Source organism: Magnolia sinica, chromosome 1 (genome assembly GCF_029962835.1).
Source record: "Magnolia sinica isolate HGM2019 chromosome 1, MsV1, whole genome shotgun sequence".
NCBI lineage: Eukaryota > Viridiplantae > Streptophyta > Magnoliopsida > Magnoliales > Magnoliaceae > Magnolia > Magnolia sinica.
In genome coordinates, this window is record NC_080573.1 from 109,228,892 (window position 1) to 109,253,970 (window position 25,079).

The window sequence follows — 25,079 nt, forward strand, 5'->3', positions numbered from 1 at the left end:
TCCGCGACCCTCTCTACATGAAGAAGTTTTCAATGATAGATGTTCAATCCCTATTATTTCTTGTGATGTGGTCCACTTTAACTTTAAATTTGTCTCATTTTTGGACACATGATTTGAGAAAATGATGTAGTGGATAAAACATATACATCATGATGGTCCGCAAAGTTTTTCCACATATACATACTACCAATGGTCATGGCTTCTGGAGATCCCCATATCCACCCAGGTGGGTGGAACCCTTGACTATGGGGCTCATAGTGCTGTATGTGCCATGAATCCACACTAACCATTTTGAGATCTCATTTTAGGGTACCATCCCAAAAATGAAGTTAAACAAAATCTCAAGTCAACCATGCCACGAGAAACGGACGTAATTGCATCCTCACCAATGAAAACTTCATGGATTCCACCGGAATGTTAATTTGCCATCCAACCTATTGATAAGGTCACGAAGACCTAGTTGCATAGACAATGACAAATATCATCTTGATCCAAAGCTTTTGTGGCTTATAAGAAGTTTTTAGAATCAATTACCAATGTTTCTTGTACCATGTTCCATTCGGGATTTGAGGCTGCTTCATTTTTGGATCATGCCCTGAAATGAGTTCTCAAAACGGTTGAAGGGTGTAGAATTAAGGCACATACATCACTGTGAGCCCTATGGTCAGGGTCACCCAACCGACGCTGGTGCTATGTTATATAAGGAAGCGGATTGCGCGTTGGATAACTCAGTTCTCTGTGATATACTGAGTAAACTATGTGGAGGCTCACCGTATATTTGACTTACCCATGCCATTCATCCGTTTTTTTCAAATATATTTAGGCCATGAGCCGAAAAATGAAGCATATCCAACGGTCAAGTGGACCACACTGCACGAAACAGAAGGGATAATGATATCACCGTTGAAACCTTCGTAGGGTTTACGGTGATTTTTATTTTTCAACCTGTTCATAATATCAACAGTCATGGATGAAGGTAAAACACAAATATCAGCTTGATCTGAAAAAACTTCTGTGATTCCCTAGAGGTTATCAGTGGCAGGCATTCAATTCCAAATATTTCATGTGATGTGGTCCACTTGAATTTTGGTTCCCTGTGATATGGTCCACTTGAATTTTGGGTATATTTCAGTTGTTGTCTCGTCTCATCCCTTGATCTGATAAAATGAATGAATGAAGTGGATAAGATACACACGTCACGGTGGTCCCATATAATTTACTCGGAATATTTAGTGCCCTTTTACACCAATCCAAGTCCACAGTAACCGTGGGCGGATTTGGTGAGGCACGGATTACTGCAAAAGCGGGTTAGACACTGACTCCAGGGACCACCTCTATCTATATTTTGTATATCTGTGCGGATCATCCGTTTTTTCAGATCATTTTAAGGAAAGGACATGAAAATGAAGCAGATTCAAATCTCAGGTGGACCACATAATAATGATTGAATTTCCACCATTAAAAATTCTTAGCGCTATAAAAGTTTTAGATCAAGCTGCTATTTCAACGGTTGGATGATAAATAAACATTATAGTAGGACCAAGAAAGTTTTTATTTATTTATTTATTTTTATGGCCATTGAATGACCATTGTTTTCCTCTGGTGTGGTCCACGTGAAATTTGGATCTGCTTCATTTTTGTGACCATGCTATAAAATAAGCCGGAAAAACAGATGGACGGTATGGATATACAATAAACAAATAAATCAAGGTGAGCCCACGGTCAGGGCCTCAGCCACTACCATGTTACCCTGTCTCACCTAATGCGCCCATATCAACTCAAATAAAACGATTATCTTTTGCAGCCTCTTCTCGCCAGGTCACAATTCTAAAATGAGATTGGTTGAAAGATTCGCGAACGTTTGTTTGAAGAAATAGGAAAGTTGGATGCTTTACAGATTAACCGTCCAATAAATGGCCATTAATCTGCTAGTCAAAAAATCTAAATAAGCATAATTTTTTATTCATGAAAAATCTACACAGGCTACCATAATTTGGACGGTTTAGTTTGACTCTTATATGCAACTTGTGAAAGTTCTCCCTGCCTGCGTATCATCCATCACAGTAGAGCAGAGTGTAAGTTTTTTGGGTGCAACCAAACGCGGGCTAGAAACTACAACTTAGTTACATTTAGAGAGCATGAGCAAAATGACAAAAATAGCCAACGTTCAAGACACCTTTCTTTGGAGGAGAGGGGCAAAATGGGTAATAAATAAAAGTATAGAATAAAAATATACAGCGGGATAGCAGCCCATAGAAAACCAGAGACTCTCTGGCAGGGAATAGCCCCTGGTTTTCACCTTCAAAACAAGTATTATTTTATCAAACGTTTCTCTGTCTCCATATAAACCCCAAATCACTATCTCCTCCAACAAGAGAGCCAAACAGGCCCCAAACCATATAAAATAATATTTTTAGAAGATATAAAAAACCACCCATCTCTCTTTCTCTCTCTAGAAAGAAAAGAAAAAGAAAAAAGAGAGAATTCTCAGGAATTTCATTTTTCTTGGGTTTTTTCTGGATTTGGATTTTCTTTCTTTTGGTCTGGATGAGGATTGAAACGGGCTTGATTAACAGAAAAGGGCAGCAATTCTGCGAATTGCCTGCATCAGCTACGGTGGCGGCGGCGGAAAAGAGCAGGGCGAAGAAGAATCGGAGGCGGCAGAGGAAACCGATGCAGGCAGCCGTAGTCCAGAAGCTCTTCAATGCATGCAAGGAGGTTTTCTCTGGCTCTGAGGCCGTCCCGTCTCCGAGTGACGTGGAACGGGTCCGATCGGTTCTCGGTTTGTTTCCTTATCCGTCTTCAGTTTTGAATCCGTAATTTGAGTAGCTTTGCCGGTTTCAGGGTGTTTGAATTTTTTTGTGAATTTTATTCTGTTGGAAATTTGATTGGAGCAAGTTGCGTTTGGAATCTGTGGATTGGACTTGGGGCTTGCTTTTATTGAATTTGGATTGTGTAATTATTCTATCCAAGGAATATGATCCTGGAATTACCATTTACTTTCTCAAGAAATGGTTTTGTTCTTATTTTTGCAATTGGGTTATTGATTTTTACATGAGATTTAGATTTGTAAATTTTGGGATTGTTTAGATCCTGACGTGCACGGATACTTGTTAGAATTTTACTATGGCTAGTGACATTGCTTCTCGTTTTAGCCCATTTAATTGTTTGCATTCTTCATGATTTTTGAAAAATGATGGTTTTTGTAGGCATCATTCGTGTTCTAATTGTCTGGTGATCAGGCAATGAGCTTCATTAATAAATAAATAAATAAAGGAGAGAAAAATAGGGATAGAACAAGAAATGTGAGTTAACTGTTGGATTGGAGGTTGACATCCAAATGGTTTGTGGATATGCCGTTTTCTTCCTTATTGGGAAGAAATCCTAGATTTTGAGTAAAATGTGATAAAACCCATCAAAGATAAAAGTAATCCTTGTTGAATTCTATATGAACTTGCAGCAATTCAGCAATTCAAAATCACAAGATTTGAAGTAACATTCCTATTGTGTTATGCCTGTGAAATCGGGGGCTTCACCTCCTTTTTATGTTTTCTGCTCGTTCTCAGCTTCTTTAGCTTCTGAAGGATCGGAAGGTGGATTCTTCTGGCTATTTTAGGGTAATTCCATTATCGCATTGTTGGTGTGTCTGCTCAGGTGTTCTTGGTTTTGTGTTATTCATTGCATCTGGGGAGATGCATGAGTACGTAGGAATGCATGCATACCCACTTGCACTTTTGAGTGCCCACTCATGCGCATTTCTTCCAAAGTAACATGGGTTGCTGAAGTTCTATGTAAGCATTGGGATTTTCTTTTTTCGCCCCTTTTACTTGGCAGGAGGTAGGCATACAGACCATAGAGATTGCTACAACATGCCTTTGCAAGTCATTTTTTTTAACAGTAACAATGATTTTATTAGAGCCGAGCAAAAGAAAAGGCAAAAAGAAGAGGGGTGATGGTGGGGGCTCATCCCGTTGCTCCCCGCCATTCCAATTACATCAGATTAGCCCAATCACCCATAAAATTCATGTCATATTCATGCACTCATATCTAAGATGTACAAACGATTGCAATCTTTAGGTGAATTAAAAGCTCGGCAAGATCAGGTTGCAATTGGTGTGCATTACCTGCATGTATGTTACGTTGCATGTTTGGAATGACCATGTGACATAAATATGCATTTTTTAACAGCCATATATGTGCATTTAATATTTACTATTCTTCTGATATTATGCTTATGCATGTACGACATGTGACATGCATACACATAAGCATGCCTGCGTGTGCATATATGGTTCTTCTCGTATGAATTGAACACCGCCCGTACAAATGCATGTACTTTTAATGACTAAGGTGGAATCCTTTTATTATTATTTTATTTTCTGTTTTTTATAATGCTCATGAGCCCAATTCTCCATGTGCAGATACCATGACCCCAGCAGACGTTGGATTGAATCGGGACATTCCGCTTTTCAGGAAAATTGGGACTGAAGGCGCACCTCCAATAACATACCTACACCTCTATGAATGCAGCAAGTTCTCGGTATGCCACATCAACAATTTCCATGTCCTGCATAAGAAGAGGTAAAACTCATCTTTTGAATTCATTTCTCTCTGACAAATTTCTTGTATGCCTTCAGATTGGTATCTTTTGTTTGCCTCCGTCGGGTGTCATTCCACTCCATAATCATCCAGGCATGACAGTCTTCAGCAAGCTCCTTTTCGGCTCCATGCACATCAAATCATACGATTGGGCTGATATTCCTCGCACTGCCAACGAGATTGTCAACCCCTCTCACTGTAAGTTTTCTTCTACTTTTCTGCATACCACATGCATCAATATGTAAAGAGATTGAAGTATCTCATCTAAATTGCACACAGTGCTTAAATATGGATCTTTCTATGATTGGGCTCATTTTTTCTGAAAGAATTTCACATAAGAGCTTTACTAAGCTCTTGAGCATGTGCAATAAAACTCATGTATGCACCACACATGTGCCACCATGATGTGTAGGTCCGAGATCCAATCCATTCAAGGGCATCACTATGTTGATGCCCTAGCCCAAGAAACAGGTTGAACAACTAGTCAGGTGGGCCATAGTTTGCAAAACAAATGTACAGCTGTGAAAAACTTAGCTGAAGTTTCCTGTCTACCTGTTTCCAGTACTGGGGCTGACTTGCTGAGTTGATTAAATCTATTTTTGGGAAAACATATACAATGTTGAACCAACCTGACGGATGGTTTGGATCTCACACCAATTTCTCTTTCTGGCACATGTGTGGCATGTACAGGACTCTTGCACAAGCATGTGGACTTAGCAAAGCTTTTCATATAATTCCTAAAAGCTATTTGATTAGTTGATGAGGTAAATTGGTTAGTATGTTGGGAAAAGGTTAGTAGTTCGTTTGGTCAGTTACATATGCATGTTTTTATATTCTTCCTCTCACCTTTCAATTCTTCAGATAAGGAGAATCTTACACTGATTCTTTGTTTTCCTTTTCCATTTATTGCTCTCCTTGTCACCTTTTTGTGATTCTCTCACAGTCCAGCCTTCAGGGGTCCGGTTGGCAAAGGTGAAAGTGGATGATGTCTTTACTGCCCCATGCAACACCTCTATACTTTACCCAGCCGCGGGAGGAAATATGCACCGTTTCACGGCAATGACATCATGCGCGGTGTTGGATGTGCTTGGGCCCCCTTACGCTGATTCCGAAGGCAGACACTGCACATATTACCGTGATTTCCCATACGCAAGATTTTCAGGTTTGTTAGTTGTTATCCTGTTTTGCTTTGTTTATGGTGAATCGAAAGTGTCACTTCATAATAATAATAATAATATTAAAAAAAATCATGTGGGGACATGCATGTTGGATGTACTTGTCGGCGTCAACACAACTATCGGGAAAAATGACCCGAATATTTATCTACCTTTCTATATCTGCTTTAGCATTATTTATCCGTATAATTCCAAAATATAAAGATAATAAGTCATTCTTGACAACCGCAGCCATCGGCTTCTATTTAATTTGATAGAATTTAGGCATAAGGCTATTCAAATTAATATATTTTAATTCCAAAACCATCCAAGTTAAAACCTAGACCCGAACAAATAGCATTAAATCTATTTCTAAGAATTTAAACTCTATATACTTTATATAAAATATCTATATATATACATGCACATAGAGATTTGCTAATAACAAATGCAGTTGTAGTCTGTACACGTGTTTGAGATCCAAGCTATCCATGTAGATGCCCTGGCTCAAGAATCAGGTCAGCTCACTCTTCAAGTGGGCAACAACATATGAAAGAAATGGATGGCTGAAGAAAGTTTTTTAGCCGTCCCTTTGTTTCATGCACTGGGCCACCTGATGAGTGGACTGGCTTGACTTTGGGACAGGGAATCTACCTGTGGGGCCACCTGAAGGATGTTCACCACATATACTAGTTTGGCACGTGTGCTGTTGTGTAGAGGGGATTTTCTATACACACGTGTTTGTTTAGCAGACCTCACTGCATATAAGCCAAAACAATTAGGCCCTGTTTGGTAGACATCTAAAAATGAGTTCATCTCATTTGATTTAACAGTACCGTAAACTAAGATGAGATGAACTCATTTTTAGGTGTCTACCAAACAGGGCCTGAGATTGTGCATTTAAACTTCAAACCTCCCAATATTTATTCAGGAATACTACTTATTAGCTATTACTGCTAGGTCATCGTCCATTGATTTGCAAATCTGCAACTCGTATGAGCATTTATATATAAGGTAGATAAATAAAGCTTATGCCAGCTAGTTGCTTGCCCATTGGATTGCAATCTGCAACCTGTTTAAATAGCCGGCTGGACAGTAAGCTATGGTCCACCCATTGGATAACTTCCAACCTTTCATGCGTGTGCAAAATCCAACCCGTCCGATAGGTTGGTTCCATCACGAGGATCACCTTGTGCCAAAGGCTTCCATATCCACTCACTGGGTGGGCCACACTTGTATGTTTCTATTTATCAATGGCTACACATTGTTTTCATTGTGTGGCCCACCCGATGAGTAGATAAGGCTGATTTTTGCACCGGGTGATCCTCATAGTGGGGCTAACATATTGGAAGAGGTGGATTTCATATGCACGTAGCAGGTTGGTAGTTATCCACTTGGTGGACCCTACCTTGTGGTCCAACTGGTTGGACTTGAGACCTCATATAAATATATTATACTTAACAAATACTAGGTGCTTACCGTTGGATTGCAAGCTTGCAACTTTTCAAGTATTTATAACTTAATTTTCAGTTTGCTTTCTCTTGTTTATTTACAAATTGATCCCATCCATTTGGTTACAAACATGCAATCCAAAACGTTTATTTAATCCATAAAAACTCCTCACCCAGATGTTGAAATTTTGCTCCTCTATTTGTACCATTTATTCCTAACTGGCCCCATCTTTTTAATGTCATCTCCCAAATTACTCAATCTGTTAGATTGGATTTTGCTACTCTATGCATTCTATGAGGTGCTATGTAATCCTTGACCCGAGGATATGCACACGGTTCCATTATCCAGACCATTGATCTTTTGCTTTTCACCTTGGATGGATACAATGTCTCAAATATCTCCTCAGTTTGGCAATCCTAACTTTTCAATTTGCAGTATTTAAGTTGATGATTGAGAGAATACAGCAACAATTCACATTCAACTGAAAAGGGCTCAAGATCCCATGGCTAGGATTGTCCATTCTTGTGTATTTCTTGGGCATGGTCCGTCCACTGTGGGCCCCAACATACCAGTGGTCTGGATAATTGCACCTTGGGGCTCCATTAGTCCAAACTAAGAACCCAAATATAGCTTGCACATCCTTGGGTTTGAGAGTAGTCACATAATTCATTCATGATTCACATGCATTTTATGTGCATTTTCTGGTAAATATATATAATTTGAATGTGTTAAATATTTATTCCCATTATTCCCAAAAGGCACCATTATTTGACGGCAAACTCACAACTTTAGTGGAATATCTATACAGCTCCTTTCACAAAATGCCTTCATCTACATATTTTCAATTACCTCTCCTATCCCTGCTGCTTATTCCCGACGTGCGCCTTTTGTTTGGTTTATTCCTGAAGTAGCTCCCATCCATCAGATTGTACTTTGTGGTTCTATTCATCCATCCCAAAGTTCTATGATGTGCCTTTGGTGGTATAATCTCAGTGTTTCTATAGCATTGGTGTTTTTTTTTTTTTGGAAGAGTGTAACATGTTATCTTGCATTGGTGTCTTCTTGCATGTTATCTTCAGACTTTTTTTTTTCATAAAGATTCTGATTCTGTAATATGCATTGGACTGCGACATGGTATCTCTGTGAACTTGTCCTTGTCCTGCACCTTCTTTGTCTATATCCCAGACATTATGTCACATGTAGAGTTATTCATGTACCATGTTTGTACCCATTACGACATGAACCCTCTTGCTTGTTTCTACTGTGTGTACAAGGGTGGCCTGTTCTCACAATCGAGAGGTCATGGTCCGTCAGTCATTCTGTAATACAATTTATTTTGCAGTACAACTTAGAAAAGAGTGATCGGATAGGTCCATACATCAAAACACTGAATGATTTTTACCTTCCAAACGACATGATTTGACCATGCAGTGCAATACATGGCCCACTTCTGCTTGTATGCACACCAAGAATAAAGACACTGCAATCAATTCCATATGGGTAGTAGGTGTCCCGTCTGCCATTTTTCACACTATTTTGAGATGAGGAATCATGTAAGTGCATGGTACAAGTGAGTTTGTGGTTGTAAACTGAGGCCCATGGTTCAGTGATCAAGACCGTTGGTCTGCTAGGCCTTATTGTGGATGGCCATGCCCCAAAAACCTCATCAGCTGGAAGTTTCCAGTCACCATTTTTTAAAAACCTGTGTGCTGTCTTCTCGACCATCTACTTTCAGGCAATAAATAGAAAAGCTAGGATCATCCTATTGCAGAGATTTTTGGGTCATGGTCCATCCACTGCAGGCCCAACATACCAATGGTCAGGACAATTGTTCTAAAACTTGCTGACTCAACTCAAAACTTGGCGAAGTCAACTTGACTCGACTAGACTCATTGAGTTGGCTTGCTTTCTTACCTGACGCAATGCGGGCCAAGTCACTCCGTCTTGTTGTATTTTTAAACAAAAAGAAGAGACACTACCAGGATTCAAACCCTTGACCACCTACCCTAAAAGCAAATACCTTAACAATGCACCACACATTACAAGTTTGTTTATAAAGCCCTTTTTTTTTAAAAAAAAAAATTATTATTATTATTATTATACAATAGCAAATCAAAAAAAATAAAAATAAATAAGAAGAAGAAGAAGAAGAAGAAAGAGGAAACAATAGCATTTCAATTTTTTTTTTTTTTTTTTTTTGCTACACTAAATAATTTATTTAGTTATTTAATGTTGAAGTGGAGTCAACTAAAGGGTCATTCAGTGTTTGAGTTTACCTGGCCCAGCTGGACTTTGAGTCAATTCGGGTTTTTGAACTATGGTCTGGACCGCTGAACCACGGCCACATTTGTACTAATGCAGACACAATCACCATATTCAGACAGTGCTTGAATATGGTGATTATGTCTTGAAGCTCAGTTCCATATATGTAGATGTGGGGCCCATGGTTGGACTATCCAAGTCATTTATCTGATGGCCCCATCATTGATGGGTCATTCCCTCAAAATCTCCTAAATTGGAATATTCTAGCCATCGAATCTTTGGTCTTTCCTCCATTTGCATGCTAAGGGCGGGAAGTTTAGAGTTGACCAAATGAGTGGATGTTCTGGGAATGGTCCATCCATGATGGGGGCTGTCAGATGAATGGCTTGGATATACCAACCATGCCCCCCACATGGACAAACTAAGATCTGAACAGGGAAGTTTCCAGTTGGGTATGAATAGAGAACTCCACACGTCTTTATCTTCCTAGTGTGGTGGCAAGCCTCGGGTGTAAATGCCATTTGCATGACTCTGTTTTTTTTTTTTTTTTTTGATACAGGAGACATGGATTTGGAATTGGGTTCTGAAGAAGGGGGAGTGTACGCATGGCTCGAAGAGACTGAGAAACCCAGCGATTTCTTTGTAGTTGGCGATAAATATAGAGGCCCGAAGATTGTAGAGAATTAACCTATTTCCATGTTGCAATCAATGGCTACCTTCTCTTGCAGTGGTGGCCCACCTGCTCACCCCCCTCACAGTTTCTATGTAAATACCAAAAGAAAGTGAAGTGAAGGAGGAGAAACGAAGAGCTTGGAATTCATACATAGATAATTCAAAGGTTTCTCTTTTTTCCTTCATTTTAACAGTGGTGAATCTGTCTCTTTGCAAGGTCTTGAAAGCGGTTTTTTCTCATTCCTTTTCCAGGAACCATGGGGTCCGGAGTTTCCAAATTTGTGTGTGTAGGGCCCATTTTTGGTTGTCCAGACCATAGATTTGATGGGCCTCATGTGGAACTGGGATGATCCCATACGCTTGCCAGATTGGAATATTGAAAACTCTTTTTTAATCTGTGGATAAATTTTCCAATTTGAACCATGTATTTGTATGAATTTTACGATCTGGAAGGATTTTTTAGGCACGCCTAATCCACGGTGGGGCCAGAAACGCAGCCCCCTCTCTCTTCCTTTTTTTTTTTTTTTCAAGCCATACATTTGTTTTGGATCAACCTGATTCTTGGGCTAGGGCATCACTAATGGATGGATTGGATCCTGGACTTATTGTGCGACATTGGCAAATGTGTGGCGTGTATATGAGTGGGCTCCTTTTCTACAGGTTGATGCTTTAAAAGATGGAAGGGTTGTTTGTTTTCTTTGAATCAATTAGATTTTTGGGGTATCACATATTCATAGTGGTGCTGGTGGACCCACTATCCGGATCACCAGACAATGGCCCCACACATCCACAGCAGTCCTAGTGATGGATCACCCAACAATGCAGATAATCCTACAAGGACCCTAATAAAGATGGAAATAATGGTGTCAATGACCTTTGGATTATCCATCTCATGGACCCTATTATCAATTTCACGCAGGGATATAAGTAGGAATATCAAACGGTCAGGGTATTCAAGTTTTTAACACATCATAATTTCCACCATCCACAGTAAGGCCAATGACATAAACGGTTTCGATCATCAATCCATGAGCTCCACATGCATCCCCTCCATCTCCTTGAGGGATTCTATGCACAAAGTCACCTTCCATAACAATGGGTGTGTATTTGAATCCAAACCGTGCATCAGATGGTCCGCAAATTGTAGATGTCTTAGGGCTCGACCGGTCCGTATAATTCGTCTGCAATGTATAACATGCACAACTACAAAACTAGCAAACGGTTCATATTTGATATTTCAGTATGGCCCTTTGATGCATGGACGGGCTTGATCTTTTGGCCAGAATCATCCTTCATCCCTCACGTAGCATATTAGCACATGTGGTCACGTCTACGTGTAGCGCTGTTGTTAACTTAGTTAAGCTCGATTTCATTTTTAAAATGGGGAAAAAAAAAACTTTTATACTCTGGCAAAGTGTGGTGGACAATACACAAGCGCATAGGTATTATTTAGAAATTGCACATATAACTCACAAGTCATCCAAATTATGATACCCAATGTACATATATCATGAATCCACAATCAAGCTTATTCTGTCATACGGCAGATTGGTGGACAGTTACTGAAGGTTAAAATGAAAAAGAAAAAGAAAAAGAAAAATCCAGTGGCCTAAATTCCATAAACAAGCATTGCAGATCAACGGCTATGATTGTTCAATCAATCTATCATTGGGATTGGGACTTGGCTACTGAGGGCTGCACGATGTAGCCAACTTTATTTGTGTACAATTTCTGAGTACCCGGGCATCAAGCGGCATTCACAGCCCGAGTATCATATATTGCTCTTTTAAATTAAATTTCTTGATCCATTGTTATGCGTACACGCGTGTATAATAAAGTTCATATACATGCCATACATGTGCTAGCATGGCATCATATATCTGAGGTTGAATCCAATAGATGATCGGTTGTGGTTTTCAGGGAATCATACATCTGGCGCAGGTCTCAATAGATGATCGGTTTGGATCTTATTTGAGCTGATTAGAAAATGTGCACTTGCCATCAAAAGACGGGGAGCACTTTCCCCTTGAATTTTAGTCAATGCACTGTCATGAAAGGTTTGGTATGTGGGTCCCACGTACAAGTTCCCATATGATGGTTGAATTTCCAAATTTTATCCGTCTTTTTTTTTTTTTTTTTTGGTTAGTTATTAAATAAGCTTGAATTCCAAGATTGGTTGGAGATTAGTATCAAGAGTTTGGTTGCCCCAAGTTTCATGAAATGCCATTAGGTTTTGCACCAAACTAGACTGATTAATCATGAAAATTTGTGAAATTTCATGATATTTGGCGCAACCAAACACACAATAGAGCTTAGAGTTGAAATTAGTTTAGAATCTGGTCATGGACTTCTATAAATAAGTGTAAGTTATGACTGTGAGTTAGGATTGCGTACATGACTTCCCTGTGCCAATTCCATCAGTGTAAGGGGTAACCTATTGTGGCCCACTAAACTGTGGGATGGGATTGAATGCCTAGTTGATCTTACCATCAATGGCCATGATTAGAAAAGTAAGCCAAAATGGATACTCCTAACATTTAATTCTCATCATTAAATTGGACTGTGCTGCCATTGCAATTTAGGGTCCGTTTGATTTTCCTAATTACCTATAAATAACTGCAAATGAGTTATCATTACTTTTCACCATTGTTTGGTTGAAGGAGATATTGCAGCCTCAAAAAACATGTGAATCCCATGTGGCTTTCATGTGTATAAACTAAAACATTATGGGCCTAATGTGATGAATATGTTATGTTCATGCCGTTTATCTATTCTACAAGCTCATTTTAGAACATTAGTCCAAAAATGAAGTAAATTCAAAGCTCAAGTGGACCACACCACATGAAATAATGATCCTAACAGACCTCAGCCATTGAAAGAGAAAACCTTCCTAAGGTCTAGGATGATGTTTATTTGTCATACAACCTGTTCATAAGGTCATACAAACATGGATATAGGGAAAACATAAAAATCAGCTTAATCCAAAACTTCCATAACCCCCGAGAAGTCATCAACATTGAGTGTTCAATTTCTATTGTTTTTTTAGGCGCATATCCTAAAATGAGTTGGAAAAGCGGATGAACATTATTAGATATGACATATACATCACGGTGGGCCCACATTGTTTTAAATTACCAAAAATAGTTTTTAGTCTCTCTCTTTCGCGCTAATTATGAGGATGAGTAATGATGACTATTTTACAAAAATTCAAACAGGCGACCAAGTTGTACAAGAGATTTCCATGGTAAGTGAAATCACTAGTGATATGGTCACAATTCTCCTATGTTTGGATTGCAATAAATAGGGTAGATTTCAAGAAAAGGAAATTCAGGACATTTTCTACATAGTGGAAAAAGGAAATTGCAATCCTGGTAGAATTGATTTCAGTAACCAGTTTGGTAAAACGATTTCTGTGGTAAATCAAATCACAAGAGATGATTACCACGTGATGTTTGTTTGCTTGGAATGAAAGCAATGAATTGGATTTAAGGTAAAGAGAATCCAACACATTTCCCACATGGTAGAAAAGAATATTGTAGTGATTGCAGAATTTGATTTAGGTGAAAGAAATGGACGGCTAGGGTTGTCTTATTATTGTTGTTTTTATAGCATAGCTTGTTTGGCTGCCAACCCAAAACCATTTATCAACCAACCATTTAAAGGAGTGCACTCAAGCTCCAAACCTCACAGCGACAATCTGAGATTAAAGCCCATGCATGAAAAGGTTTGATTTTGCCACGTTCACAAGCACCCTGTTTTTCTAATACGAATAATGGGGCTGATTCGTTCATCAGAGTGGCTACAAACTAATGTAGGACATGACACAGATACATTCCTAGCATGGTTGGGCCAAAAGAAGGTAGACCGTAAATTGATCATAATTTTTTATCCGGATATCGTTATGGGGTGCATAACCTATCAATCTTTACTGAAGCGGGCCATCTGAGGTGAAACTATCCACAAAGTAAGTCGTGTCTGTCCGTTTTTTCAGAAAATGCACACTTTCAGCTCAAAAATAAAATTTTAAGAAAATTTATTATTTTTAGTAATTTTAAAATTTTAATATTTTTTTACTTTTAGGGTTTTTAGATTTTCATCTTTTTTTAGAAACAACTCCTAACCATGCTATGACTCTACTAGCAAAGTTTATTTGAAATTTTTATTTCATGTGTATAAGTTAAAACATTATAGGCCTATTGTGATGAATATGTTATGTTCATGCTGTTTATCTATTCTACAAGCTCATTTTAGAACATTAGTATAAAAATGAAATAAATCCAAAGCTCAAGTGGACCACACCACATGAAATAGTGATCCTAACAAACCTCAATCATTGAAAGGAAAAACCTTCCTTACATCTACATGATGTTTATTTGTCATCCAACTTGTTCATAAGGCCATACAGAGGATAAATGGAAAACATAAAAATAAGCTTGATCCAAAACTTTCACAACCCCTGAGAAGTTATCAACAGTGAGTGTTCAATTTCTACTGTTTACTATGGGATGGTTCACTTGAGCTTTAGATTTGTTTCATTTTTGGGCTCATATTCTAAATTGAGTTGGCAAAATGGATGAACGACATAGATATGACATATACATTATGGTGGGCCCCACAATTTTTATACCAAAAATATTTTTTAGTCTCTCTTTTGCCTAATTATAAGGGTAAGTAATGATGACGATTTTGCAAAACTTCAAACAGGCGACCAAGTTGTACAAGAGATTTCCATGGTAAATGAAATCACTAGTGATATGGTCACAATTCTCATATGTTTGGATTGCAATAAATAGGGTAGATTTCAAGAAAATGAAATTCAGGACATTTTCTACATAGTGGAAAAAGGAAATTGCAATCTTGGTAGAATTGATTTCTTTTACCATGTAACTCTCTTATCCAAAATCAGTAACCAGTTTGGTAAAAAGATTTCTGTGGTAAATCAGATCACAAGAGATGTAATTACCACGTGATGTTTGTTTGCTTGGAATGTAAGCAATGAATTGGATATAAGGAAAAGAGAATCCAACACATTTCCCACATGGTAGAAAAGAAAATTGTAGTGATTGCAGAATTTGATTTAGGTGAAAGAAATGGACGGCTAGGGTTGTCTTATTATTGTTGTTTTTATAACATAGCCTGTTTGGCTGCCAACCCAAAACCATTTATCAACCACCCATTTAAAGGAGTGCACTCAAGCTCCAAACCTCACAGCAACGATCTGAGATTAAAGCCCATGCATGAAAAGGCTTGATTTTGCCACGCTCACAAGCATGATGAGTTGTTCATGAAATGGGGCCCTGTTTTTCTCATACTGAAAATGAGGCTGATTCGTTCATCTCAAACTGACGTAGGACATGACATGGTTGGATCAAAAGAATGCAGACTGTAAATTGATCATAACTTTTGATCCGGGTATCGTTATGGGGTGTATAACCTATCAATCTTTACTGAAATGGGCCATTCGGGATGAACTGATCCACAAAATAGGTCGTGTTTGTCTGTTTCGTCAGAAAACGCACACTTTCAACTCAAAAACAAAATTTTAAGGAAAATTTACTAATTTCGAATTTTAATATTTTTTGTACTTTTAGAAATTTAGATTTTTTTCTTTTTTAGAAATAACTTATAATTATGCTAGGACTCTTTTAGTAAAATTTTATTTGAAAATTTTATTTTAGAAATTAAGTTTTAGAAGAGTTTTATTAAAATTATGATTTTTATTAGAGTTAGAATTTTGCTATTTTTGATAATTATGAATTTTGAATTTTTTTTTATAATAAATATATTAATGGTATAACAGGAACATACACATCAGACAATTATCAATCAATTTATGAATTTTCTAGAATATTATTTCAATTTTCTTACTTTTTTCTTGTGGATTCAAAAAATACATGTGACGAGTCCAAAAAAGCTTCATGGATTCGAAGTAGTTATCCTTGAAGAAGACAATGATAGATCTTGTAACGTTTATCCATGCGTCACAAACTCAAGGACCATCTAAACGGTCTAATTTGGCCTTCTGAAGAGTCTAATATGATAACAAAGACCTGGGATACATATTCCTAATATCTTTAGGCCATGTTTGAAAACTATAGAATCCATGCTAAATAGTGTGAAAGACAAAAGGTTTTCCTTAAATGGGATGATTTGTGTTATTTGGATAGTAAAGAAAATGGTGGATTCCACAAAGTAATGATTGTAGTTTTGTATAATCTAGATCATTAGTTGAGAATTACTTTATTTTTTTCCCTCTCTTTTACCTTAAATGCATGGTCCTATCATTTTTTAGGCCAGGCCTCGTCCAAGATATTTTATCCCAACCCAGCCCAGCCTCATATGTACATATATCCATCCTATCCAATCCTCCGTTAGCCAACACCATGCATCTTTGATGTAGATTGGTGGTTTCATTCCTCTAAAATGTCTATTCGTTATTGCATGTGTGCCCACTTGATCAATTAATAGATTATGAATATTTACATGAGAAATAAAGATTTTATTAATTTTTGGGCTTGGGTAGGTCTAGTCCCAACCAAAAAGTAACTATAGAGAATATACGACTTTATGTGAAAAAATTATTGTGAGAAAAAAATCATTTCGCGACAATCAATCTATTATGAAAATGAATTACAAGAGAGGAAATTAACTTATAAATGTGAAAACCCATTAAAAAATTATTTTCGAAACCCTAGCTCTCATTTAGAATAAGTTTGTTATACTAATCCTATGTCACAAACTCTTATGTAAAGTTACATTCAAATTAGAAAATAAGTAGCGTATAATTATGTAAAACTATGTGCACCGTTAATCTAACCATCCATTGATTGATCAAGCTTTCATGTTCAATTAATCGAACATGCTCAAAGGTATCTAGAGAGCTAACATGATAATTCAAATCTATCTCGATTGATCAAACCTTCATGTATGATCCACTGAATGTGTCCGAAATTGTCTAGAAAGATAATTGAAAAATTCAAGATTTGCTCGATCAATAAGATTAGAGTTTGATCAATCGAACTCCCCTGTTCCATCACAGACCAAAGGCACCAGTTTTCCATAGAGCCTATTGTGCTACACCATGTTGGGCTTGGGATGGGCCCGGGGCTTTAAGTCATAAGGGTCCAACTCATTGCTAGCCTGAGAGGACTAGTGCCACCTTAGCTATCCACTGTGGGCCCATCTACAGAACATGAGAGCTTAATATTCATCTCTCATCCTTCGTAAATTTAGAGCTGCAGCAGTGTGAGATTGTTCATGGGTTGGGCCCACGGGCTTATAGGCCCCTGTATTGTACATACTGGCCTTGCACTTATTTTACGCCCATTAAAAGCCAACATGTCGACCGGCCCAAAGCAACCTATTTAAGACCATTGAATTGAGTATTTGTATGGTGGGCCCTATTTCTATGGATGCCGTCCATTTTTTTCATTTGTCATTAAATCTGTGGGAGAATGGCATTTGTCTGGAAATCTGCTTCCTCCCCTTTTTGAAAAATAGGATTAGTGAGGCGAAAATTGATCACATTTCACACACGTGTTCATTTGTTCTATTGAACGGTTTGAATTGTCCAATTGCTATGATTTCTGGCAATGTCCCACCAATCCCATGGTAGGAGCTGTTGAGTGGACAATTTGGATTTTGTACACATAAAGTGCATGTAGGAATGTAGATTTTTGACAAGAAAAAGTCACAGAAGATCCAGACCCAATTGGACGGTGGCCGTTCTTTCTATAGCTTGGTTTCATTCGAGAACGTGTAAAGACCGTTCAACCTAGGATTGAAACAATACCAACCGTTAAAAACTGTTATAAAACCTAGAGGAGTCATAAGGCATCTGGCCCATCTCTTTACACATCATACATTTGTGACTTTTTACAAATGGAGCCCATGGTTGTGCAATCCAGACCATTGGTCTGTTGACCATCCCTAAGGGCTGTCAATGGGTCAGGTCCTATATTATCCGTACCTAGTCTGGTTCAATTCTTGCTGGGTCTGAGTCCCTTCGATCTGGGTCTAGGTCTTAATACCCGGATCTGGATTCGATAGGGTTTTGGTACTTGGCAGGTACCCATGGGGTCTCTGTGGATCTAGGTTTTGAGTTAAGCTTGAAAAATAAAAGCACACCCGTACATACATCTCATAGGAAAAGGTACTATGAGGTGGACTCTCATGAGGTCGACCTCTGTGGGCCCCACCATGTTATGATGGACATCTACACCGTGGATTTGGTGGTCCTTCTAAGTTACAGGACACTCCAAAAGTCAGTTGTACTGGGAACTCACATATGCCGCACCATTTGAAACCATGCCTAAAGCATCTAAAAGCACTTGGTAGGTTCACTTGAGTTTTGGATTAGCCTGAAATTTGATGTGACCCCTCATCTGAATATGTCACGTACAATGAATGAGTTGGATGTCCGAACCACATCTCAATAAGCCCTATAAACCATTAAGAAAGTTTTAATAAGTGGACACCCACTCTCAACCATTGTCTACGGTGTGGCCCACAGAGCTCAACCTCATGGGAAGCTCCCATGAACTCAACCACACACACATTAAAATTAAACAGACCCGACTCAACTTTAACTGAGGCACATCACATGGACCTAACTTGAACTCAACCAGGTCCAAAAGTTGAGATACAAGCTAAGCCCTAGAGTTTCAACATAAGATCATGAGTTCAAGTACCCATCATGTTGATATTCAACTGTAGTGTGTGGGGTGTGAGTGTGTGCATTAAAAAAACAGAAAACAAAAGAACAACAACCCAAACCCTAGAATCCAAAAAGATGGGACATGGAGTTGAAAGATGGGACATGGAGTTGAAAATGGGTGAGGCGCATCCGAGATATCACGCTTGGGAACCCATTGACAACCACTATTAGAGAATGAGCCAGGCCAGACTTGAAATCTAGATCCCATGTTTGGGTCAAGCTCGGGCAAATGATGAATTACCTGGTCCGTCTGTTGGCTTGGTCCGAGATAAACTTTAAAAAAAAAAAAAAAACAATGAACAGTTAGAAAACACTTTTAGCAGATCTCATTCAATATACATGTGCAGTTTGAAAGCACTCTTAGATTTAAAGTCATGTTCCAGTTGCAAATAAAGTATTTATATAATAGGACATACTCATAGAAATTTTTTAGATTAGACTATTTTAAGCTTTTGATCATTTCACTTCTTTCATTACTTGCCCCGAGGGTTGGTAATGAGTCTAGCTGCATGGGTGGCTTGCAGACAAGGTTTAAGCCCTCAACTTGACCCAAGGGTCAGGCCCGGCTTTATCTTGGGCTGGGTCAAGTTAGGGCTAATAATGAATCGCCTAGTCAAATCATCAAGTGGGCCACCATTATATAATATCAATGGAGAGTTTAAAGACACTTGTAAGTGGTTCCCATCATCATAAATGCAACACTGATTGATGCAAGTTGTCGTAGGTGAGGGATATGTAAGAATTCTTTAAGTGGACCATTTAAACCCGTGATTATTAAAATCTTTTTCTGTATAAGGGCAGTCTCCCATAGAGCCAGGGTCGCGACCTTTTCAGTTCAACTAAGGCTAGGGTCAAGGCTTAGGGGATTTGGTTAAGCTAAGCCCTAGTCCAGCCCATTGCCACCCCGGCCGACCTTATAATGTTATGTCGAGGGGTGAAAGCCCTTTTAGCTTGATTAGAGCCAGGGTTCAGGGACTAGGGCTGGCTAGGGCTAACTATCAGTGTATCACTCCTTGGTGTCACAGAAATGACAAATGATCTGGATCGCCCATCCATGGGCCACGCCTATTATAATTGATTGCGCCTATTGTGGAGAAGATTGATATAATTAAAAGAGGAACCAAAGGTCAAATGATTCACATCTATCATTTGTAAATTCATGTCAATGTGTATGTAGTTACTGATAATGATGGATTACCAATACTCAACAAATTCTCTCCTTTCAAAATAAACGGCTGGGATCCTCTATTTAATCCCATCACCCATTTTCCATTTTCCTTGCATTGGATAACGACTTTGATACGCTGGCACATTGGAATTGTACACATGGCATAGATTTTACTCAAATTGAACCGTCCGAATACTATCAACCACTTTAGGTGGTTCGTAAATCAACACTTCCATTAAAATGATGCTCCTACTAGCTGATTTGTGGACATCTAATATATGGCCAAAATAAAAAATGATCAAGAGTCTGAATTCAACAAAGAAATGTCAATTAATCAGAAGTTAGGATCATCTAATCAATGTGATTATTAGTTATACAACCCATCATGTAGTGGGTTCCACCATTTGAACGGTTAAATTTCCATTACATGTATGCCACACCCATCTATGTGTGTGCATGTGGTGGGCCATCACACTTTTAGAGTATCAAACACCATCATCTACCGAAATTTGATAAGATGTACTACGAAATTGTACACATGGCATAAATTAACTCAAATTAAACTGACCTAATTGTAGACTCACCGACCACGGGTCATTTTCCAAAATTTAAATTGATTAGACAGTCCTATCCTTTGATTAATGGACATTTGTTTATTAATTAATTTTCATCTCGACCCTTTATTAAATATCCACCATTCAATCAATTAAAAAAAATTAAATCACTGTAATTTTGAGTATGAAAGCCATCTAGGCTGTGAGCATTAATTGGGACTGTCTAATTCAAGTTAACAATACTCCAAATGTGCAATTTATCAGAGCCTGTGCATCAACCATCACACGCTACCACAGTATCAAAGTTTTTCCCTCAATTCATGTGGAGGTTTATACACTCCTTTGAAGTTTGAGAGCATGATTCATCCATGTTATAGTTTCTTAATTGAATTTTCTTTGTTAAAACAAATATAAATTTCATATCAAACACAAAACAGCTCACATGAATTTGACTTGTTCGTTGGATAAGAGTCTTTTCGACGACTATCTAATTCTATTTTGTACTTCCTAATACAAGATCTAAACCGTTGACTTTATGATCATAACGAAGTGTTAAGAACTCATAAGGACAACTAATTACATTTCAATAGTTTCGTAATCATATGTATTTTTTGGTGCCTACGTCATGGTGTTTGTTGTGTGAACATATATACATACATTCAACTACCCTTGTGAAAAAAAATATGGTGAAATTCTACTTGGATTTGCTTATCTACACATGTCAAATGTGTGAGTTGTAAGTGTGCCGGTGTGGCACATGTGTGCAAGATCCATCCACTCATCTCGCTCGGCCTGCAGTGAATGTTCCTCAGGGAAAAAAATGGGTGTGTTGACTCACCGGGTTGTGCACAAGTGCATGAAAAATGGATGGTTAGAGAAATGAGCACCAATGGCCCATAATTAATGTACGTGTGAGGCTCACATGATGCTTGTTCACTTGGGTCTCTCTCTTTTTTGTCTACCTTTCATAATCATATCTCATCATGCACCATTGTATGTACCAATGAAACATGGCCCAAATGAATTCTGATGGTATGAATGTGGATTGTTTGTATTTATGATTTCAACCGTCCATTTGAATGCCACTGCCTGGATGGTCAGCATCGTTGACCAGCATGGCTTTTGGGTTTGGTTTATCGATGGTTTGGATCATCTGAATATACATCTACGTGGGGCCATCCATCTATATATTATGATAATAGCAGTATTAACGGTTACAAATGCATTGACTTCAAAAAAGGAAAAGAAAAGAAAATAAGATCAAGGCATTTGTTATATCTGTAATTGGATGCTTATGTATATATATATATAAACGTTGGTGGACTTCTTGAAAGTTGTACTATAATAGTTTTCACTCATGGTATGACGTAAGTGGTGGATGCTATTCGGTACAACGCACCTGCACGTCCCATACTCAAGCGCCTCATGCGTGCCAAAGTATCAGTCCTGTGTGAAATCCTGGCCATCCACCAGCTGGGGCTCCACAGTGAGCTTTCCATAGCCTAAAGTCCAGGGATTCCGTTCATCTGGGAGGCCACGTGCACTGCAGGGTAAAATAAGGATAATCTACGGTTGAATTCTAACATATGTGTGTGGCCTGTATGATGAGTAGATTGGTGTGATTTTTATACTAGGACCCAATCAGCAAGATTCATGTCTAATGAACATTCCAGATCTTCCACAATTGTGCTGCATGGACACATCAGGCAAATATCATTCAGATAGTGACATGTCTGACACTAATCCAACACCCAAGCAATAGTTGTGTCCAGGTCTTAAATTATCATACGAGGTCAATCTTACTTCGGGATCCTCAACTGGGCCTTTACACTACATAAGAGGAGTTTTTTAAATACTCTGGTAACGTGTGATGCTTCATACACTTGCACTCAGACCTTGTACGAGGCAGATGGCAACTCAATTTAAACCATCTAAATCATGGGTCTCACTGTACATAGCTCAAAAACCCTAAAATCGGATTTATGGGAACTCAACCCTAATTATTGGACGTTCTTTTCATCAATTCCATCCGTAGTTTGTTTCCCATTTTAAATGTCCATTAAATTTCTAATAACCAGCCATTCAGGATATCAATTTAATGTAATCATTCCTCTCATAAGGCATCTAAAGTGGGCCCTATCATCTGGATGGTTTATCATGATTTTCATATATGATACATGTACAATAGTTTGAGTTCATGAGTATGAAGCATCCCACTCTGCCAGAGTATCAAAGTTTTCCTTCGTTACAAAAGCAAAATCTTACTTGTGGTGATTTACAATGCATATAAAACTAGAACCAAATCTCCACTTTAAATACTCAATTCAATGCTTGATCAAAAGCATTGACCTAGTTGATTAGAATATGTGCAAATGGGTCCTTATTTTACTAGGAATCTAGCAAAAGTCTCAAGGTCATGAAATTTTTATCTTTTATTATAGGCAACCTTTAAAGCCAATGCATGTGGACCACCACACCCTGATTGAGTTGTCTCAACATAGATTATATATACAAATAAATGACAATAGACACCAAGTTCGTATTTATGAGAAATAATCTAAGTAGGCTGTGTATGGGAACCTTCCCATGCACCCAGTTGCATTTGAACACATGAAAATTCCATGTAATCAATTTCTAAACTGCTTTTGGCCTGGTCCACTCTCCAAAGGCTGCATAAAAATCACACTGATGGGACCCAAATGGTCCAATGAGTGGTAGGTAAAAGTATATGGACAAGATCGTTCGTAGAAGATAGGTCCAGTCACAGATGTTTAGGACCATCGGATTTTTGTGATCTTTGCAAGGTAGCAGAAGAAGAATTGACTGGACCTAATGGACGGTCCAGATAGGTCATGTGAATTCTAATGAGCCCAAATTCTACTAGGAGAATGGGAAGGTTCCCATACATACCCTTATACATCATTAACTTAATTACATCGAGATAAATATAATAACACATTCAGTTTATGCATTTTCAGAGAATAGATAATGCTTATATAAGTGTAACAAGTTAGAATAAAGTACTAGTCATTGACCTAATTAAGATGTTGCTTAATTAACAACAAAGAGTTGATTATTACATGTTCAAATAGACGGTTTTTTTTTTCTTTAAATATTAAAATCCGTTTGGTAAGCTGCAGTTAGAGCAGAAAAAAATAAATAAATATATTTTATAGTGGAAATGAACTTACCTACGTATGTAGCTTAGATGTGCAAGATTTGTAGGATTATAGTAAAGATGGTGGATTAATTAAGTTGAAATATAGTAAGAGTGGGGTGTTCATGACAACATTTGCTAGAGTATATGCACTGTACACACAGTAGAGTTTTAGCTTATGAAATTGTCTAGCAAGAACTGCACTTGCAATAGCATTTTAGCATGTGAAATTTGTGTAGCAAGCACTCCACCTACAATAGGGTTTTAGCACACAGAAATTTTAAGGGACGGCAAGCATGCATGTGTGTGCATGTTAGAAGTTTTTCTTCCGTTCTCTCTCCTTTTCTAGCGAAAGGTGTACTGTTTAGGCAGTGAGCATCATACGCATATGCATATGATGTTTTCAACATTAAAACGATTCCCCTCTTCTCTCTTACATATGTACCTAATTTTCATTAGGTTTTCTTACATTGCTCATCTGTTTAGGCAGTGAGCATCATACGCATATGCATATGGTGTTTTCAACATTAAAACGATTCCCCTCTTCTCTCTTACATATGTACCTAATTTTCATTAGGTTTTCTTACATTGCTCATCGTTGTGTGGTTTATATAAAAAGATGAATAGGTAAGAGGGTACATTCTTCTAAAGTATTTCTAACTGAGGGAGTTGGAAGAGTGTGAGAGATGTAAGCTTTATAATTTTATTTTTCTTGTTTTAGAGAAGAAGAAAAATTTATGTTATTGAATCATGTAAATCTCTGTGGTTTTTGTCTCTTGCTTTTACTTTGACCCTCAGGTTTTTGTTTAGCTCATTTTCTTTTTATGGTTTTGCTTTACCAACATCGATCGTGTATGGATATTTTTTGCAACAATTGATATCAGAACCAAAGGTTCTTTTAGCATAAGATTAGTGTAGGCGTTCGTGTTGCAATTGTGTTTCAAATTGTTGGATTGAGATCTACTTGATTTGAGGCGTCAAATTTTGAAAAATCCAATCATGAATGATAGAAACTAAAAATGAATGTAGTATTGGTGAATGATGTATAATTGTGATGGAAAGAAAAGAAAAAAAAAAAAGAAGCTTGTAGAGATAAAAGATGGGATGTTCGGGGAGAAATATCAGTTAGCTATAGTGGATATTCTTCTTGTATTAAACGATTCATTTTTGTTCAACCTGTCAAATCAAATCACTTAAACAGATTTGTATGACAAATTGTGTAGATGTAAAAAGAAAAATCTATGTCAAACAAGATATTTTTCCGAAGATAATTATGCACATTGGGGATTAAGGAAGAGACCTCTTTGTAAAAACACTTGAATAGATTTAATACCTTGATTAGTAA

General features: G+C 37.9%; 1 protein-coding gene across 2 annotated transcripts; it reads left to right on the top strand.

Moving 5' to 3' along the window:
* The first annotated feature begins 2,272 nt into the window (after positions 1–2,272).
* On the top strand, positions 2,273–10,605 carry LOC131253632 (plant cysteine oxidase 2-like). 2 transcript variants are annotated; one of them, XM_058254725.1, is made up of 5 exons: positions 2,273–2,782; positions 4,422–4,540; positions 4,638–4,797; positions 5,555–5,761; positions 10,027–10,605. In XM_058254725.1, the coding sequence occupies exons 1-5, from the start codon at positions 2,548–2,550 to the stop codon at positions 10,152–10,154; spliced, it is 849 nt and encodes a 282-aa protein (XP_058110708.1). In that variant the 5' UTR covers positions 2,273–2,547; the 3' UTR covers positions 10,155–10,605. The 2 variants fall into 2 exon arrangements, with proteins under 2 accessions (XP_058110708.1, XP_058110699.1); XM_058254716.1 differs by having other exon boundaries at positions 2,276–2,782; positions 5,543–5,761.
* The last annotated feature ends 14,474 nt before the right edge of the window (positions 10,606–25,079 follow it).